Raw genomic sequence first — 20,908 nt, forward strand, 5'->3', positions numbered from 1 at the left:
AGACAGACAGAAGGACGGAGATGAAACCTACAGTCCCCTCAGTTGGACCGGTAGGGGACTAACAATGTTTTGTTTTACCTTGTACTCTCAACAGCCGGCTGCGAGTGTCGCGACCTGCCTCGTTCTTGGCTGTACACATGTATCTACCAGAATCATCGGCCTTTAAAAAATATCACAAATACAAATCACAAATACAACTTTACATTCTTCACAAACTGGCATTACCTAACAAAGTTAAAGTTTGTTTTGTTTAACGACTTGACTAGAGCACATTGATGTATTAATCATCGGCTATTGGATGTCAAGCATTTTATAATTTTGACATATAGTCTTAGATAGGAAACCTGCTGCATGTTTCCATTAGTAGCAAAAGATCCTTTATATGCATTTGCCCACAGACAGGACAGCACATACATGTAACACAGCCTTTGATATACTACCAGTTATGGTGCACTGGCTGGAATGACAAACAGGCAACATTTTACAGCTAATAAAACACACATAAATGATATACAGTACCCATGTTGCACAATTATAAATTAGAAATGGAATTTTACATTCACACAGAACCCAAGCAGCACATAAAATGGCATTTGCAAATAGAACAGATATTAAAGGTAAACTCATGTCAAATATATACTGTAAATCTAAACCTCAATAAACACGTAGTTAAAGAATATTTGCTATGAAATTAAATTTGCGTTACATTCATTACAATTTAACATCATCCCATTGGTGAGTTTGTTTATTTTGTGATGAAGTTAAAATAATGTTGTCAGAGAATGTCATACCTGATGATGTCACTTTATATTAGTAATTTGTCTTATTGAGAGTTATTGTTTAGAACCCCAAAAATAATTCAAAATAAATTCACACAGGGTTTGTAGATGATTTTTTAAATTCATACCCTGATGAATGTAAACGAAATAAGACAATCCTTAATTAAAGCCCTAAAGCTATTTGAACATTTTAATTTCGAAAATTTGTTTCTAATTTTCATTATTATTCATACTTACCTAGTACTAGCACAACAACAATGCTATACGACCCTGAGTTATAACCTCCACTGCAGAATTATCTCCCCTTGCCGGATGTATAACCTACACCCGCGCATGGGTAGACCGTATATCCTCACTATCGATTCAAAGTCCGGAATGACTGAATCAAGAAAGACCTCCCTCGGGGCGGGTGGGAGGTAATGGTTGTTGTGCTAGTACTAGGTAAGTATGAATAATAATGAAAATTAGAAACAAATTTTCTAATAGTCTTATTCAACTTACCGTACTAGCACAACAACAATGCTATAACAGACATGATATAACACCGTTAAAGCACGAGAATTTAACATTAAAGGGAGGAGGTAAGAAAACAAGGATGACTTAGCCATTCAACCAGTAGTGTTCGTCTCAAGTAATGATACAGTGAAAAAGCAACCCACATCATACGAGGTATAAAATGTCAAAGTGACTTTTAAATTGAAGAACTACAACCCCAATTAAAAGTAAACCAAGTTAACAAGGTGAGGAAACCCGCACACCAAGTAATGGTAAAAGACACTCGACTGCCCCAGATAGTCAACCATCCACCCCCCACTCTCCAAACAGGAGGTGGAGAAGTATCTCCCAGAAAGACTGCCGGTAGCGACCAGACGAAATAAGGGTCGCCCCCTACTCGTGGCCCTGCGCACCGAAATGACTTGCTGCCCTGCAATGACTGATTGAATCTGCCGAGTCCTGTCCGGACCAACAGCCATATCACAGAAATAAAACCCAGTCAAACGTGTGTCGACCTTTCCAAAACCCCGCACTCATGACCTTGAAAATGTCCAAAGAATCATGGAAATTAAGGGAAGCAGAAATCGCCCGAATCTCATGAGGTCGAACGGAGAAATTCTGCAGAACATGATCACCCGCCTTCTCATATGCCAGTTTGATGGTTGCAGCAATCCATCTCGACAAAGCATTCTTCGTAATGTCTCCTGGTTGGCGAGTGACTGGTGGCGTCTGTTGAACCGGACCGTCAGGAAATTCGTACATGTACGAATCCTGCGGCGAATTCTGAACCCAACGTACCACGTGTGGATTAGCCAACCCAGTTGACGTAGCCATGTGCGAACGATCTAAAAGTTGATGACGCTGTACAGGCGTCCCAACAAAGAAGGGACGCCCACTGGCGTCACACTCGAAACAATGCCACCTGGCTCCGTGACCGAGACAACGTTGTGAGACTTCGCGATTTTGCCAAGTGGCTCGATCACCGAAGTAGTGCCGAAAGACGCGTTGGCTGAAACGGCGACCTCAGACACCATGACCAACCCTGCACCAGAAATCTGGTGAGACAAACGGCGCCGTGAAGCGGACTTCATCCTAGAGCCAATCGACCCCTCCACAGAAGGACCAATAATCCTGCCCCCATCAGCAAGATGGGAGTCGGAACTGAGAGACACAGTCGTTCCTGCCACGACCGCACTCCCTCAGACTGACACCCTCGTTACAACCGTAACAGGCGCCGCCTCCACCAACGGAGGCAAAAGCAAATCCCCAGGTATAGGTAGTACTATACCAAATAACTTCCGGCTGGGTCAAAGTTCGAGGTGCACCGAACTTTTGATAGAGAAGTGAACACCACAAGTCCTGTGATTGGTTATAAATGTGAGTGTGTTGGTTGTAAAAAATAATAGTTTCATCTGGGTAAAATAAATGTGCAATTTTATTTCATCTAGTACCAATGTGTCAAGTAGCCTTGTGCTTGAAACATGTATGGGGTACCTGTAAAAAAAAGTACTCAAATTTTGTGCGAAACTAGGGTAGTCATAGACGCTACCCGTTATCTCAGAAACGAGCAGCTTGACCCCCATTTGTTTCTGATTCACTTTAAGTGTAAGGGGTGGTAGTATTTATATCCGTGGCGTTTATGTCGGTTGATACGTTGCAGGTAGGAGTTTTAGCCGCATATGTTACTATTGTCGTCTATGGGATTTGATTTGGTAGTATACACCCTGGAACGGAGCCCGACCTGGAAGAAACCTTCGGCTGAAGCAGGGAGCAACAGCGCCCCCTCTGCGCCAAGTGGCGCTTCGGGTTTACTGGTATCACCATGAAGATGGCAAACAGACGAGGAGGCGCCCTTGCGCCTACCACTTGTCTGCGAGCTCTTTGAACTGGACACCGACTTTCCGACCGACGGTAAATCGGTATGGAGCACGACCCCGGAGGTTGCCACTGTGCTCTGCCCGTCCCGTTCACGTCTAATCATCCTATTACGCTCGGTGTCTTCTGACAGCTTCTTAGCCTTCCCCCACATGGAGGGGGACCAATTTACACAGATATGACACTGGCGTTCAAAACAACAAGAACGACATAACAAATGCTGATCAAACTGGGGCAGTCGTTTAAGACAACCCCCCTCGGCGCACACACAACCAACCGGTTGGAGCCCGAGGAAGCCGTATCAGACATTAACCCCCTGTGTAAATTACCCAAAAGACCTAGTATGACAGAGTAAAACAAAATTACAAATTAATAAACAATTTGACAATTTGACAATTTTTTTTTTTACTACAGAACTCGAACACGACTGCAATGGAGGACTGCAGAATCAAAAAACGAGGATATACGGTCTATCCATGCGTGGGTGTAGGTTATACATCCGGCAAGAGGAGATAATTCTGCAGTGGAGGTTATAACTCAGGGTCGTATAGCATTGTTGTTGTGCTAGTACGGTAAGTTGAATAAGAATAATGATTAATTACAATATTCTCGCTGCCTCACAGAAACTCTATGAGCTTGTTTACCTTCACTTGTTGCACGACGAGGGACCCATCCCGGTTCATGGTGTACTTGGCCAATCTTCCGTCAATCGGTCGGCCGTCACGCCGCCAGCTCACCGTAGGCAAGGGGATACCGCTAGCATTACACGGTAACACAGCATTGTCACCCACAGACACAACGTACTGCTTGGATGCTGCTTCTATCATGGGTGGAACTACAAATGACAAACAATAATTTTAGATCATTTACCCATCACTTTTTAACTGACAAAAAATAAATTTAAAAAATGGGATAATTATGATGACAAAAACATTTAATGATTTATTTATAGTATTTATTTGTCAAGTTGCTAATTCAAGTAGAATCATTTTAGTTTTCTTTACTTTAATATTCGAACAAATTAAATTGTTAAAATATATATTTATGGTCAAGTTAATACACACTGACTCCATTGACAATACTGAACAAAGTGGTGAAAGATTATTATTCTGGTTAATGACTGCTATACAAAGAATGCAAAACTGTAGTTAAAAAAAACAACCCCAAAACCCCCACACTTGTCATAATATAAAATAATATCATTTAACTCTTTAGACTTTTCCACAAACTATAACACCAACTTTTTAAGTGTAAGGTTTAGCCTGTTCTTACTCTGAACAGTCAAGGTCATTTCCACTGATGTATTTCCAGCTGCATTCTTGGCAATACACTTGTAGTTCCCAGTATCCTCTGCTCTGAAAAAAACACAACAATTAACAAATGTTTCAATTTCACCAATAATACTATCACAAACAGAAAAACCTAAGATGTTACACAAAATGTCTTTTCTAACATTTGAAAAAAACCCACAAATACTTTTTAGTGGAAATTAATTACTGGCACATCATTACTTATTACAGCTAAGCCAAAAATAATAATAATAATATGTTGTAATTTTTGTAATTCTAGATTAATAGAGTCACATAACATATCAACCACCTTCTTGTTTCAATAAGCTTAATATTTGTTGGGAATGTCTAAACTGTCCATGTTTTAGAGTGTATACTACCAAATCAAATCCCATAGACGACAATAGTAACATATGTGGCTAAAACTCCTACCTGCAACGTATCAATCAACATAAACGCCACGGATATAAATACTACCACCCCTCACCCTTAAAGTGAATCACAAAAAAGTGGGTGTCAAGCTGCTCATTTCTGAGATAACGGGTAGCGTCTATGACTACCCTAGTTCCGCACAAAATTTGAGTACTTTTTTTTACAGGTACCCCATGCATGTTCCAAGCACAAGGCTGCTTGACACAGTGGTACTAGATGAAATAAAATTGCATACATTTTTAGCCCAGATGAAACTAATTTTTTTTACAACCAACACACTCACATTTATAACCAATCACAAGACTTGTGGTGTTCACTTCTCTATCAAAAGTTCGGTGCACCTCGAACTTTGACCCAGCCGGAAGTTATTTGGTTTAGTACTACCTATACTGATAATATACATTTTTCAAAAAGTGTCCTGCTATGTGTTTTTATGACAACCAGGATCTGGTGTATTTTGACATAAAGTGACAGCCTCACTGAAACTGTTGTTTCTACAGTGCAACCTAATATAATGTACACCTCGTAAGGCATATAATTTGTATACAGTTTTGTACAAATGCAATATGTCATATTAAACAACAAAATGTTTTAAAATAAAACTGAAGATATTTACTGTCAGTTTGGTGTGTGTACTATATATGTAGAGACAACAAAGATAGTCAGAGTACCTCTACTCCTTTAAAGTATCCCATTAAAACACATGCACTTGACTGACCCCTAGATTAGGAGACCTGAACAGGTACATCAAAGAAATATCAGTATTAAAAAAATACACTGTCTGAGGAAGGAAACACCAACATGACTGTACCTGTATGAAGTAATAACTTAATGTTCTGGACATTTGTGTTGGGAGGAAATCCTGTATGCAGGGTGTGGCCGTCTTCAAGTTACCAGGTGTGGGAATTTCAAATCCATCGGCCATGCTGATTTTCATAATGAACCATCAAAACCATTGGGAGCCACCCATATTCCTGACTATATTTTATTTGTAGCTTACTGTAGTTGGAGCTTTTAATATTTGTGATATCTGGAATTATCATCCAGCTTTCACACATTTATTTTTGATTAATTACTTAAAAAAACTACTTTTAAATGACATAATTACCCGAACATCTATTTTATTGCATTATTTTCTAATCCAGATCAATACATTATGTATATTGGATGTATTTCTACAATCAGTAATCCAGCATTTTATTTAGCTAGTAACATTGGGTAATACAGCTTTAACAATAAAATAAATTACCAACTTACTCCAAGGCAGATAATCAAATCTGAAAAAAACTGGTTCTGAATCCAGTATAAACCTAAAATGGTCTTCATGAGAGCAAACTAAGTGATTATTAAAAAAAATATTTGATCTGGAGATCTAAAGGTATGTTTAACAAGATTATTGTTATGTATAACTAAGAAGAGAAGGCAAACTAGTGACAACAAATTTAATTATGTCTTTGGTGAAGTTTTTCATTAAATTTATTTTAAATTTTGCATAAAACTACAAACTTGTCTAAAATATAACTTAGCACCCTATAAATATGTCAAAATGACAATAAAAATCAAGTTCTTTACAAATTTGAGTTTTCAGAATTGCATACATGAAAAATTAACTATGTTAATGGAAACTAAAGACATTAACCCACTATTGACACATGTTATTTTTAATATAAAAATAAATTGCTATTAAAATCTTAATTCAGGTTGCCTATATATAACACAATATTTAAGAGCAGTTGTATATGGCAAGTCAAATACCATATAAAAAGAAATTATTGAATATTTACAGTATGAATTATAGGCCAAAACCAACTTTTCCTCAGTGCTAACTTTGATTCAAACTCCATTCAGAGCCATGTACAGTGATTAGTGTCAAGGTCAAGGTCATTGCAAACTTGCATGGTCCAGTGACAGCTAATTAATCAACCAGTATAGTTTAATTAAATAAAATCACAAAATCATAATATTTTTTATTATGCACTGAATATGTGCTATAGGGTGTATACTACCAAATCAAATCCCATAGACGACAATAGTAACATATGTGGCTAAAACTCCTACCTGCAACGTATCAATCGACATAAACGCCACGGATATAAATACTACCACCCCTCACCCTTAAAGTGAATCACAAAAAAGTGGGTGTCAAGCTGCTCATTTCTGAGATAACGGGTAGCGTCTATGACTACCCTAGTTCCGCACAAAATTTGAGTACTTTTTTTTACAGGTACCCCATACATGTTCCAAGCACAAGGCTACTTGACACAGTGGTACTAGATGAAATAAAATTGCATAAATTTTTAGCCCAGATGAAACTAATTTTTTTTACAACCAACACACTCACATTTATAACCAATCACAGAACTTGTGGTGTTCACTTCTCTATCAAAAGTTCGGTGCACCTCGAACTTTGACCTAGCAGAAAGTTATTTGGTTTAGTACTACCTTTAACATAAATAACACACCTACTACTTTAGTCTCAAATATGATTCATCAGGGCCCATGCTTATAAATGTTCAAAGTCTAGACTAGAATTGCTAATGATATCATAAGCATGCAATTTGTACGATGTTGCTGTGACGTTAAAGGATCAAACTCTATTAGAGTCTTTAGTCTAGACTCTAAACATTTTATAAGCACCAAACCAGAACATAGCCAGGCAACAAAACAAATTCCATATTATTATAATTACAAACCTCCCACCATTATACAATATACTGTATTCTCATTGGAGAACATCACTAAAAAATTAAATGCTATCCTTCTCAGTGTATTTTTAACTAAATAAGTTGTGTTGTTTGTAATTATAAAAATATTTTGACATTTTTTCTTTGCTATGCTACGCAAATTTATACAATCTGTGACTGTTATATGTCGAAAAATGCACCAGAAAATGACAAACAATTGTTATATAGAACAGTGAAATATCCTAAACTATTAGTGTTGCACCTGGCATGTGGGATGGCCAGACCGCCGGTCTGTAGCGTGATGTAGTGGACTCGACTGTACGACAAGAGGTCGTAAGAACCGGAGGTGATTTCCTGTCCGTCTTTTATCCACTGTATCTTGGGCTGGGGGTTGCCGCGGGCATGGCACGGCATGACGACCGTACGGTTCTGTAGAACCTCAAACTCTCTTTGTGACACTTGTATTCTGGGAGGAACTGTCAAAAAAGAAATATAATGCATATTACACCTATTACATAGTACATTATGAATTAAATGTAAAAATATATTTATTTTTTAATTGGGTGTGGGTGAAAGTTTATTTTTTATTTTTTATTTTCAGGACATTGGAAAACCACATATCGAACATGATGGAGGTGGACCTTTATCTTTGTGATGGGTGGGGATGAAAGAATCTAAGATTTATTTTATAATGGCCGTAACAATCACTAATGGATCTAAAAGATGTGGTTCATGTATACATTTTCATTTCATCATTTCAAAATATACTAACCTTTAACTGTGATCTCATGAACTTGATCGGGACACTAACATTCAATCCTATATTACGTCATTGTCATACTTGCCAACATTTTAGAATTAGAAAGTGGTAGGTGCACTGCGAGGGAGCTTGTGGGGGGAGTGTTTACAAGTGATGCCGAGAGTGATATGTTTCTTGTGTTTCGATTGGACAATAGTTTATGTGCATCCAATCAAAGTGCCACTTTTAGCTGTGAATATAAAGTTTCGCGCCAGAGGCCACAAGCTTAAACTGAGGGAACCAGGTTACCATGACGACGCGGCATACTCTAGATCTAGTCACGACTCACTAGCCGGAGTGCCGTCTTGTAGCTAGGCCTACTGAAATAAGCAGGATTAATAATTATTTGATATCGATTTAAACCAAACACAATTTAAAGCTTAAATTTTCTTTCTTTCTTTTTTTTCTTTTTTTTGCTGAAAAGTGGTAGAAAAGCTTTGAAATGTGGTAGACGGCAGAACAGTAAAGAAATCGGTAGCCTACAACATGAAGTGGAAGGGTTGGCAAGTATGCATTGTATTTATTTAGATATAACTACATGTATACTAGCAGGTAATTAAATTTGGACCCTTGTTTCTTTCCATCACTATATTTTAATTAAGCTCCTGAATTATGACAACAAAACTTAAAAACAGATTTTTAAAAATAGTATTTATTTTATAATTGTTCAATACTTTAACAGATTTAATTAAGGCAAAATAAAAAGACAGAATCTGCAGCCCTAATAGTAGAAGTGAAAAGTTCCCTACAGCAGGGCTTCTAGAAATTAAAAAAAATCCACTAGCCATGGGATCAGTGGTTTTAAAAATATACTAGCCACGATTAAAAATTCACTAGCCCTACTTTACTTTAAGTCAATTCAAGTTTACTAAATAATAGTAATAATCAGATATGTCACCTAAAGAGGGAGATAGAGGTTAAAAAAAAACTAACATTGGGGGGTTAGGGTGGGCGCACGATATTCATATTAACTTAACTGCAACATTTGATAAAAAAAATTCACTAGCCATCGGGCAATGCAATAATAGTTGTTTACTAGCCCAACATTGAATATCACTAGCCACGGGAGTGGGGCTACCATAATCTAGAAGCCCTGCCTACAGCTCAGTTTTGTCTAAAGCCTTGTTCAGCAGACTAACCTTGAACCTGAAGTCGGAGATCCCTCTTGTCAATGCCGGCGTAGTTCTGTGCGATGCATGTGTAAATGCCACTGTGACCGAGGCTGATCCGGTGGATAGACAGCGAGCCATTGTCCAAAACCTCATAACCTGTCAAAGAAAATAACACAAACAGACTGAACAAATATATATTGAGGGCTGACAAACAGAACTGGTTGTATACATTGGTTATAAAATTGAGTGTAGTCTTCTATTTCACTTTTTTTTAAATAAAATTTTCTTTTGCAATATTTCAATATTAATCTGAAAACCATGACTTCGGACATTTTAATTTTTTTCATTGCAAGCTTTGATAAATTAAAAGTTTTAAGTCAAATTTCATAAAACTATCAAACAAGTCACATACTAAATCAATTTTTTTTAAAAACACTATACATATATTATGTTGTTCTACTGTTACGTATATAATTATATTATTATTAAAATAATTTGTTGGATATTACACCTTCTAGAGGCCAACTACAATTTTAAATACAAATAATAAAAAAAAAAAAAAAAAACCCCACAAATACACTGAAAATATAACATTCTGCAGAATCAAAGGCACCCCAGATAAAACTGGATGTAATTAGCTCGGTGATAAAGCTAAATATGTGCAACCTTCATTGTTTCGAAGCACAGCCCGATTCTTGAGCCACAGGATCCTGGGTGGTGGGGTGCCCTCCACATCACAGGGGAGAATCACCGCCTTGTTGATAGGCGACCGGATCGTCTGGGGGCCGGTTGGACGGATGTGAGCTGGAACTAAAACCACAGATCTCTTCATTTCATAATAATTCGAGGTGAGAAATTCAAATAAAGAAAGCATGTCTACACATCTGCAAAACAAGCATTCTGAGAATATTGCTAAATCAGAACTTTTCACCTTCCAGGCCCAATAAATGTTTGTATCTCTTAAGTTTAAAGTCCATAACTCTGTCAAAATTGGACCAATTCCCATAAAAGTAAACTTAATCTATAATTCTATAATGATAGAGCTATATCTAAAATTTTAGCTCAATATCTGGAGACAATGAAAAAAAGTCCAAAAAATTGTATGTGGGACAGACATGCATACAAACAGATGATGGACTGACAGACAGAAAGACAGAAGGGTGGAGCTAGAACCTACAGTCCTCTCCGGTTGGACAGGTAGGGGACTCATCATAACAATACAAATCAACACAAAATTATGAAAGATGAGTGCAGAAGCAAAGATTTCCTTGAGATGATTGACAAAAAACCCACCTAAATTTTAAACAGAAAAGCCACTTACATGTACCGGTACTGACAAATCCTAAACAACAATAGGGTTATCGCCTAATTGTTAATTATAAATGAAATAATGTTTACAAAAACCCAACAAACCTTGAACATTAAGTTCAATGGTCCTTGATTTGTTTCCGGCATCGTTTGAGGCGGTACAGGTGTAGCTGCCAGCGTCCTCAAGATGGATGTTGGAGAACTCGATGGAGCCCGCGTGAAGTTGGCGATGTCTCAGACTGGTTGACGGAAACACCTCCCCATCTTTGACCCACGTTACACTAGGTGATGGCTGGCCACTTGCCTCGCACTGCAGTATCGCATGGGTCCCCAGCTGTGCCGCTATTCGAGTCTCTCCTTCAGATATTTCAGGTGGAACTGTTAATATATTAGACATACAATATACAGTTGAATCCCTTTGGCTTGAACCCCATTGGTGCTTGAGAAAGTGTTCGACCCATCTGATCGTTCGAGCTAACCATCCGGTCAACGATGTGTAAGTGTAACTCGGGACTGTTCTTGATTAGAGTGTTACGGTGTATTTAACCCTTCTGAATTTGACCCAACAAGATTCTACTGTATACATAAATTTAAAGATAGACATTCTGTTAATAGAATTATTCCTCATGTGTGCTTGCAATATCTATTAAAAACAATCTATAAAAAGTTTTTATATGTGAATTGATGACACCACATATTATTTCATTTCTGACTGATAAATCATTAACTTTTTTTGAAACTATCATTTAAAAAAATATGCCCCTCCGCCCCCACGAAAAAAAAAAAAATCTTCATCACATAACTAACAAGAATAGTTATAATATTAAGATTAAAAATTATGAATAAAACTATTCAGTTTTATGCAAAATTTCCAATTGAAAAAAAAAGATTTAAAGAACAAAAAATTACTTACCCATGATGAAAACCAAGAATTCCAGACTCGCTTGTCCTGCGTCATTGGTTGCCAGGCAACGGTATTCCCCTGAATCGAGAAGCTGAGCACTCTGTACCTGCAGCTGTCTCCCTGCATTGTGAATTCTGATATTGGGGATCCCGTATGCTGGGATGGGCCGTCCCTGTCGGAACCATGTGATGGTGGGTGCGGGGATCCCATTGGCCGGACACTCAAGCAGGACGGGATTGTCAATGATGATCGGCTTCTCCTGGAGTTCACCTGAACCGTTGATGGTGGGAGGCACTGTGAACAATGAATGAATGTTTAACGACACCACAGCACAAAAATAGAGATTGACTATTGGGAAGGACGGAAGGAAACGTTTTATTTAATGACGCACTCAACACATTTTATTTATGGTTATATGGCGATGGACATATGGTTAAGGACCACACAGATATTGAGGAAGGAAACCCGCTGTCACCACTTCATGGGCCACTCTTTTCGATTAGAAGCAAGGGATCTTTTATATGCACCATCCCACAGACAGAATAACAGATACCATGGCCTTTAATATACCAATCGTGGTGCACTGGTTGGGATGAGAAATAGCCCAATGGACTCACTGATGAGGATCGATCCCAGACCGACCGCACATCAAGCGAACGCTTTACCACTGGGCTACATCCCGCCGGCGAACAATGAATGAATGAATATTTAACAACACCCCAACACAAAAATAGAGATTGGCTATTGGGTGTCAAACAAAGTACATTAATATGACTGTCAACAGGAAACAGAACATTTCATGTCTATACAGAGGGTCTGTGTCATGGATGGTAAAATTCACTATGATAAAGGAACAAGTACAGAATACAGAGGTAACAATTACCTTGGATAAAAAGAAATTTTAAAAATGTTTAAAAATTTTGTAACGTAGAGGATTTTGATCTAAGATACATAGTCAGGTGACATTTGTTGTTCTGATGTTGGCATCATCCAATGACATTAGGTTGTGTTCACTGACAATCTCTTGGTATTAATAAGGTAATCATTTGTTTACTTTGATCGTCTGTTCTGAGAGTCTGTCAAATTATTACTATTGCTCATTCAGTACAAGTTTAATAAACTTGAACCCAACACACTGGATATCTTGGATAACTATTATTCAGTACATTCAAATATTGTCTACATGACATTTCACAATAATAATTAAAAAAATAATAGGTAAAAAAAGAAAAAGAAGAAGAATCATCAATTTTATTTTCTAATGTTATTTCACTATTATTTGCAGAAAAAGATGAGAAAACTAGCTCCAAGATGAAAACAAGAGATCCATTTTTCTAACAGACAGTTATGGAAAAAAACTAATTTATTACATACCCATTTAATCTTACTATAGTAATAAAGACAATTCTGACCGTGCAATAATAATTTTTAAAAATATTGAAATGTGTGTGATACAAATTCTCACATGTGTGATACGTGTTCACTCGAATGATGTCATGTTCCTAGCTACAGGACTATTCTCTGTCTCAAATATACTACGGACAGACTTATACTATGGACGGACTTATAATACGTTTCATCCTCTTACAAGTGTTTTTTGTATTTAATTTTAGTTTGTTTTAACATAAGAACAAAAGTAAAAGTGTTTAGAAAAATTTAGAAAATTATCGTCTCAGAAATAAATAACGTGTAGTAAATATTCTATAGTAAGAAACCAACGTTCCTTGATGGGAAGGACTATAGGTCTATCCTCAATATCAAATATACTGCAAACAGACCTACAGTCCTTCCCACAGGAATCGCCTTTTTTCATACTTTGGAATTTACTATAAATTATTTATTTCTAAGATGACCGTTTTCTAAATTGTACACAAAAATAGTGGGTTTTTTAAATTTTCAAAACACTTTTACTTTTCTTCTTATGTCAGACCAAACTGAATTTATTTACAAAAAACATTTTTGTAGGAGGATGGAATGGACTATAGGTCCATTTCAAAACACTTTTACTTTTCTACTGAGGATAGAACGGACTATAGGTCTATCCTCAATATCAAATACACTTCAGCAAGACCTAGTTAATTCTCGGTCAACAAAATCTTACCCATGATGTTCAAGTTGTACAACTTCTCGGTGAAGCCGGCCTGGTTCTCAGCGTGACACTTGTACCGGCCGGTGTGTCGCGTCTCCGTGGCCTTGACCCTGAGGACACGTCCGTCGTCGACCATCTCGAGCTGGTGGTCGGTCTCCTCCTCAATGATCTTCCCGTCCTTCAGCCACAGCACGGACGGCTTGGGGATCCCCTCTGCCCGACACTCCAGGGTGGCCGAGCTGTGCAGCACCACGTTCAGCTCGGTGACTACCTTGTCGTTAGGAACACTGGGAGGCACTGGTGAGAAGAGTGACACATATGGAACTTAGTACAGATGTAGAAACGTAATAAATATAGGAACACTGGAAGGCACTGGTGAGAAGAGTGACACATACGGAACTTAGTACAGATGTAGAAAGGTAGTAATAAATATAGGAACACTGGGAGGCACTGGTGAGAAGAGTGACACATACGGAACTTAGTACAGATGTAGAAAGGTAGTAATAAATATAGGAACACTGGGAGGCACTGGTGAGAAGAGTGACACATATGGAACTTAGTACAGATGTAGAAAGGTAGTAATAAATATAGGAACACTGGAAGGCACTGGTGAGAAGAGTGACACATATGGAACTTAGTACAGATGTAGAAAGGTAGTAATAAATATAGGAACACTGGAAGGCACTGGTGAGAAGAGTGACACATATGGAACTTAGTACAGATGTAGAAAGGTAGTAATAAATATAGGAACACTGGAAGGCACTGGTGAGAAGAGTGACACATACGGAACTTAGTACAGATGTAGAAAGGTAGTAATAAATATAGGAACACTGGGAGGCACTGGTGAGAAGACCTCCAGGTTAAAGCTGGCCTTGTATCATCCTAACACAGTATACCTACCGAACACCTCCAGCTTAAAGCTGACCTTGTGTCGTCCTAACACAGTACAACTACCAACACCTCCAGGTTAAAGCTGGCCTTGTGTGGTCCTAACACAGTATACCTACCGAACACCTCCAGGTTAAAGCTGGCCTTGTATCATCCTAACACAGTATACCTACCGAACACCTCCAGCTTAAAGCTGGCCTTGTGTCGTCCTAACACAGTACAACTACCAACACCTCCAGGTTAAAGCTGGCCTTGTGTGGTCCTAACACAGTATACCTACCGAACACCTCCAGGTTAAAGCTGGCCTTGCGTCGTCCTAACACATTATACCTACCGAACACCTCCAGGTTAAAGCTGGCCTTGCGTCGTCCTAACACAGTACACCTACCGAACACCTCCAGGTTAAAGCTGGCCTTGTGTCGTCCTAACACAGTACACCTACCGAACACCTCCAGGTTAAAGCTGGCCTTGTGTCGTCCTAACACATTATACCTACCGAACACCTCCAGGTTAAAGCTGGCCTTGTGATATCCTAACACAGTATACCTACCGAACACCTCCAGGTTAAAGCTGGCCTTGTCCTGCCCCGCTGGGTTTGTCGCTTTACACGTGTAGGTTCCTGCGTCGTCGAGCTGAGCGTTACTGACCTCCAGGCTCTGCTCATTGTTCAGCACACGCAGGTCGCGGTAAGGGAAGTCGAGAAGGGGGGTGCGGTCCTTGAGCCACAGCATGCTGGGAGGGGGGGTCCCAGACACGGGACAGTTGATGGTGATCGTCTTGTTCTGAACCACTGACAGATTGTCTTGTGTCGCAGTCTTGTCGATGGTGGGGGGCACTAAATAATAATAATAATAATAATAATAATAATAATAATTCTCTCTCTTTCTCTGTCTAATAATAATAATTCTCTCTTTCTCTGTCTAATAATAATAATAATTATTATTATTATAATAACAATAATAATAAATAATAATAATAATAATAATTCTCTCTCTTTCTCTGTCTAATAATAATAATAATAATAATAATTAAGGATTGTCTGTTATTTCTTTTATGCTCATCGAGGTATGAACAAAAATAATTCCTCTGCAAACTGTGAATCGATGAAGCTGTTCACACATATATCCCGATGAATGTAAAAGAAATAACAGACAATTCTAATAATAAAATTTGAAATATACTTACTAATAATAACACTAAAAGTTTATATTTTATTTTGAATTATTGTTTTGGTTCTTAAACAATAACGCTCAGTAAGACAAAGTATCAAATTGAATAAAAATTGACATCATAAGATTTGACGTAATTTTTACATTCATCGAGAAATTAATAAACTTGTGTTGCTGCAGTTGGTTCAATGAGATGATGTTAAATTGTAATAAATATAATGGAAATATAATTGTTATTAATTAATCATAATATTGGTAGTGGTAGTGGTAGTGGTAGTGGTTGTGGTTGTGGTTGTGGTTGTGGTTGTGGTTATGGTTATGGTTGTGGATGTGGTTGTGGTTTGTGGGTTGTGGTTGTGGTTGTGGTTGTGGTTATAGTACTGGTACTGGTATTGGTACTGGTACTGTAATGAAATGATTATGATATTGATATTAATATCAATAACAACAATAACAAAACCAGCAGTCATTTTCTTTTCTTCTCAACAATTCTGATCTTTTACTTGATTTTTTTTACTTGTACTCCAAAGACTAACATCACACTCAACTAGACCACTAATATGTCTCCATGTTAAATGTCACCGATACACGCCTAGAACCTCTGTATTAAATGTCACCGATACACGCCTAGAATCTCTGTTAAATGTCACCGATACACGCTTAGAACCTCTGTGTTAAATGTCACCGATACACACCTAGAACCTCTGTGTTAAAAGTCACCTATACATGCCTAGAACCTCTGTGTTAAATGTCACCTATACACGCCTAGAACCTCTGTGTTAAATGTCACCAATACACACCTAGAACCTCTGTGTTAAAAGTCACCGATACACACCTAGAACATGTGTTTAATGTCACCGATACACACCTAGAACCTGTGTGTTAATATCACCGATACACACCTAGAACCTCAAGGTCGAAGTTTCTGACAAGCTCCCCGGCCTCGTTGGACGCGATGCAGGTGTAGCGCGCCGAGTCCTCCACCTGAGAGCGAACGATTTCCAAGTGGAGGTTGCTGTTTAGAATACGCAATCCCGGCTCCGCGACCACTGGCTGGCCGTCTTTCAGCCACTGGACCTCGGGGATGGGGATCCCAGACACTGGACACTCCATGAGCACGCGGCGTCCCTGGATCACACGCGGGTTGTACACAACATTTGACTCGTCTATGGAAGGCGGAACTGAAGATAAATAAAATATGACACTATGCTTATCATTTATATATTCTTGATACATGGCAAGCACTGTAACTAGCCTACAATAGCTGAGGGAACAGTAAAAAAAAATCAATGCATGGCAATATAGGGTGTATACTACCAAATCAAATCCCATAGACGACAATAGTAACATATGTGGCTAAAACTCCTACCTGCAACGTATCAACCGACATAAACGCCACGGATATAAATAGTACCACCCCTTACACTTAAAGTGAATCAGAAAAAAATGGGGGTCAAGCTGCTCGTTTCTGAGATAACGGGTAGCGTCTATGACTACCCTAGTTTCGCACAAAATTCGAGTACTTTATTTTAAAGGTACCCCATACATGTTTCAAGCACAAGGCTACTTGACACATTGGTACTAGATGAAATACAATTGCAATGTTTTTTTACCCAGATGAAATTATTATTTTTTACAACCAACACACTCACATTTATAACCAATCACAGGACTTGTGGTGTTCACTTCTCTATCAAAAGTTCGGTGCACCTCGCACTTTGACCCAGCCGGAAGTTATTTGGTTTAGTACTACCTATATTGATAACATACATTTTTCAAAATGTGTCCAGCTATGTGTCTTTATGACAACCAGGATCTGGTGTATTCTGACATAAACTGACAACCTCACTGAAACTGTTGTTTCTACAGTGCAACCTAATATAATGTACACCTCAAAAAGCATATATATTGCATATAGTTTTGTACAAATGCAATATGTCATATTAAACAACAAAATGTTTTAAAATAAAACTCCTGAAGATATTTACTTTCAGTTGGGTGTGTGTACTCAGGTATATATGTAGAGACAACAAAGATAGTCAGAGTACCTCTACCCCTTTAAAGAATTCCATTAAAACACATGCACTTGATTGACCCCTAGATTATGAAGACCTTAACAGGCACATCAAAGAAATATCAGTATTAAAAAAATACACTGTCTGAGGAAGGAAACACAAACATGACTGTACCTGTATGAAGTAATGACTTAATGTCCTGAACATTAGTGTTGGGAGGAAATCCTGTATGCTGGGTGTGGGTGTCTTCAAGTTACCAGGTGTGCGAATTTCAAATCCATCGGCCATGCTGATTTTCATAATGAACCATCAAAACTATTGGCAGCCACCAATATTCCTGACTATATTTTATTTATAGCCTACTGTAGTTGGAGGTTTTAATAGTTGTGATATCTGGAATAATCATGCAGCTTTAACACATTTATTTTTGATTAATTACTGAAAAAAACTATTTTTAAATGACAAAATTACCTGAACATCTATTTTCTTGCATTATTTTCTAATCCGGATGAATACAATATGTACATTAGATGTATTCCTACAATCTGTAATCCAGCATTTTATTTAGCTAGTAACATTAGGTAATACAGCTTTAACAATAAAATAAATTATCAACTTAATCCAAGGCAGATAATCAGATCTGAAAACATTGGTTCTGAATCTAGTATAAACTCAAAATGCTTTTCATGAGAGCTAACTAAGTGATTATTAAAAAAAAAAAAATTATCTGGACATCTAAGTATATGTTTAACAACCTTATTGTTATGTACAAATAAGAACAGAAGGCACAATAGTGACAACAAATTTAATTATGTTTTTGGTAAAGTTTTTCTTAAAATTTACTTTAAATTTTGCATAAAACTACAAATTTGTCTAAAATATAACTTAGCACCCTATAAATATGTCAAAATGACAATAAAAATCAACTTCTTTACAAATTTGAGTTTTCAGAATTTCATACATAAAAAATTAACAATGTTAATGGAAACTAAAGACATTAACCCACTATTGGCACATGCTATTTTTAATATAAAAATAAATTGCTATTAAAATCTTAGTTCAGGTTGCTTATATATAATACCATATTTAAGAGCAGTTGTATATGGCAAGTCAAATACCATGTAAAAAGAAATTATTGAAATCTTTACAGTATGAATTATAGGCCAAAACCAACTTTTCTTCAGTGCTAACTTTGATTCAAACTCCATTCAGAGCCATGTACAGAGATTATTGTCAAGGTCAAGGTCATTGTGAACTTGCATGATCGAGTGATGGCTAATTTATCAACCAGTATAGTTTAATTAAATAAAATGACAAAATCATAATATTTTTTATTATGCACTGAATATGTGCTATAGGGTGTATACTACCAAATCAAATCCCATAGACGATAATAGTAACATATGTGGCTAAAACTCCTACCTGCAACGTATCGACCGACATAAACGCCACGGATATAAATAGTACCACCCCTTACACTTAAAGTGAATCAGAAAAAAATGGGGGTCAAGCTGCTCGTTTCTGAGATAACGGGTAGCGTCTATGACTACCCTAGTTTCGCACAAAATTCGAGTACTTTATTTTACAGGTACCCCATACATGTTTCAAGCACAAGGCTACTTGACACATTGGTACTAGATGAAATACAATTGCAATGTTTTTTTACCCAGATGAAATTATTATTTTTTACAACCAACACACTCACATTTATAACCAATCACAGGACTTGTGGTGTTCACTTCTCTATCAAAAGTTCGGTGCACCTCGCACTTTGACCCAGCCGGAAGTTATTTGGTTTAGTACTACCTATATTGATAACATACATTTTTCAAAATGTGTCCAGCTATGTGTCTTTATGACAACCAGGATCTGGTGTATTCTGACATAAACTGACAACCTCACTGAAACTGTTGTTTCTACAGTGCAACCTAATATAATGTACACCTCAAAAAGCATATATATTGCATATAGTTTTGTACAAATGCAATATGTCATATTAAACAACAAAATGTTTTAAAATAAAACTCCTGAAGATATTTACTTTCAGTTGGGTGTGTGTACTCAGGTATATATGTAGAGACAACAAAGATAGTCAGAGTACCTCTACCCCTTTAAAGAATTCCATTAAAACACATGCACTTGATTGACCCCTAGATTATGAAGACCTTAACAGGCACATCAAAGAAATATCAGTATTAAAAAAATACACTGTCTGAGGAAGGAAACACAAACATGACTGTACCTGTATGAAGTAATGACTTAATGTCCTGAACATTAGTGTTGGGAGGAAATCCTGTATGCTGGGTGTGGGTGTCTTCAAGTTACCAGGTGTGCGAATTTCAAATCCATCGGCCATGCTGATTTTCATAATGAACCATCAAAACTATTGGCAGCCACCAATATTCCTGACTATATTTTATTTATAGCCTACTGTAGTTGGAGGTTTTAATAGTTGTGATATCTGGAATAATCATGCAGCTTTAACACATTTATTTTTGATTAATTACTGAAAAAAACTATTTTTAAATGACAAAATTACCCGAACATCTATTTTCTTGCATTATTTTCTAATCCGGATGAATACAATATGTACATTAGATGTATTCCTACAATCTGTAATCCAGCATTTTATTTAGCTAGTAACATTAGGTAATACAGCTTTAACAATAAAATAAATTATCAACTTAATCCAAGGCAGATAATCAGATCTGAAAAAATTGGTTCTGAATCTAGTATAAACTCAAAATGCTTTTCATGAGAGCTAACTAAGTGATTATTAAAAAAAAAAATTTTATCTGGACATCTAAGTATATGTTTAACAACCTTATTGTTATGTACAAATAAGAACAGAAGGCACAATAGTGACAACAAATTTAATTATGTTTTTGGTAAAGTTTTTCTTAAAATTTACTTTAAATTTTGCATAAAACTACAAATTTGTCTAAAATATAACTTAGCACCCTATAAATATGTCAAAATGACAATAAAAATCAACTTCTTTACAAATTTGAGTTTTCAGAATTTCATACATAAAAAATTAACAATGTTAATGGAAACTAAAGACATTAAC

The 20,908-nt window shown here is 37.1% G+C and overlaps 1 protein-coding gene across 1 annotated transcript in view; it reads right to left on the reverse strand.

Annotated features, from left to right (window-relative positions):
* LOC121382926 (hemicentin-1-like) overlaps positions 1-20,908 on the reverse strand; it is a 140,748-nt gene that overhangs the window by 58,475 nt on the left and 61,365 nt on the right. Inside the window, exons 31-41 of the mRNA XM_041512607.1 lie at positions 16,726-17,004; positions 15,205-15,489; positions 13,779-14,063; positions 11,687-11,971; positions 10,879-11,151; positions 10,132-10,275; positions 9,493-9,621; positions 7,817-8,030; positions 4,422-4,504; positions 3,794-3,984; positions 79-160 (exon numbers count right to left, since the gene is read on the reverse strand). Of these exons, the coding sequence (XP_041368541.1) occupies positions 79-160; positions 3,794-3,984; positions 4,422-4,504; positions 7,817-8,030; positions 9,493-9,621; positions 10,132-10,275; positions 10,879-11,151; positions 11,687-11,971; positions 13,779-14,063; positions 15,205-15,489; positions 16,726-17,004 (2,250 nt within the window). The remainder of the gene's footprint in view (positions 1-78; positions 161-3,793; positions 3,985-4,421; positions 4,505-7,816; positions 8,031-9,492; positions 9,622-10,131; positions 10,276-10,878; positions 11,152-11,686; positions 11,972-13,778; positions 14,064-15,204; positions 15,490-16,725; positions 17,005-20,908) is intronic.

The sequence above is a fragment of the Gigantopelta aegis genome, chromosome 10, assembly GCF_016097555.1.
Source record: "Gigantopelta aegis isolate Gae_Host chromosome 10, Gae_host_genome, whole genome shotgun sequence".
Lineage (NCBI taxonomy): Eukaryota > Metazoa > Mollusca > Gastropoda > Neomphalida > Peltospiridae > Gigantopelta > Gigantopelta aegis.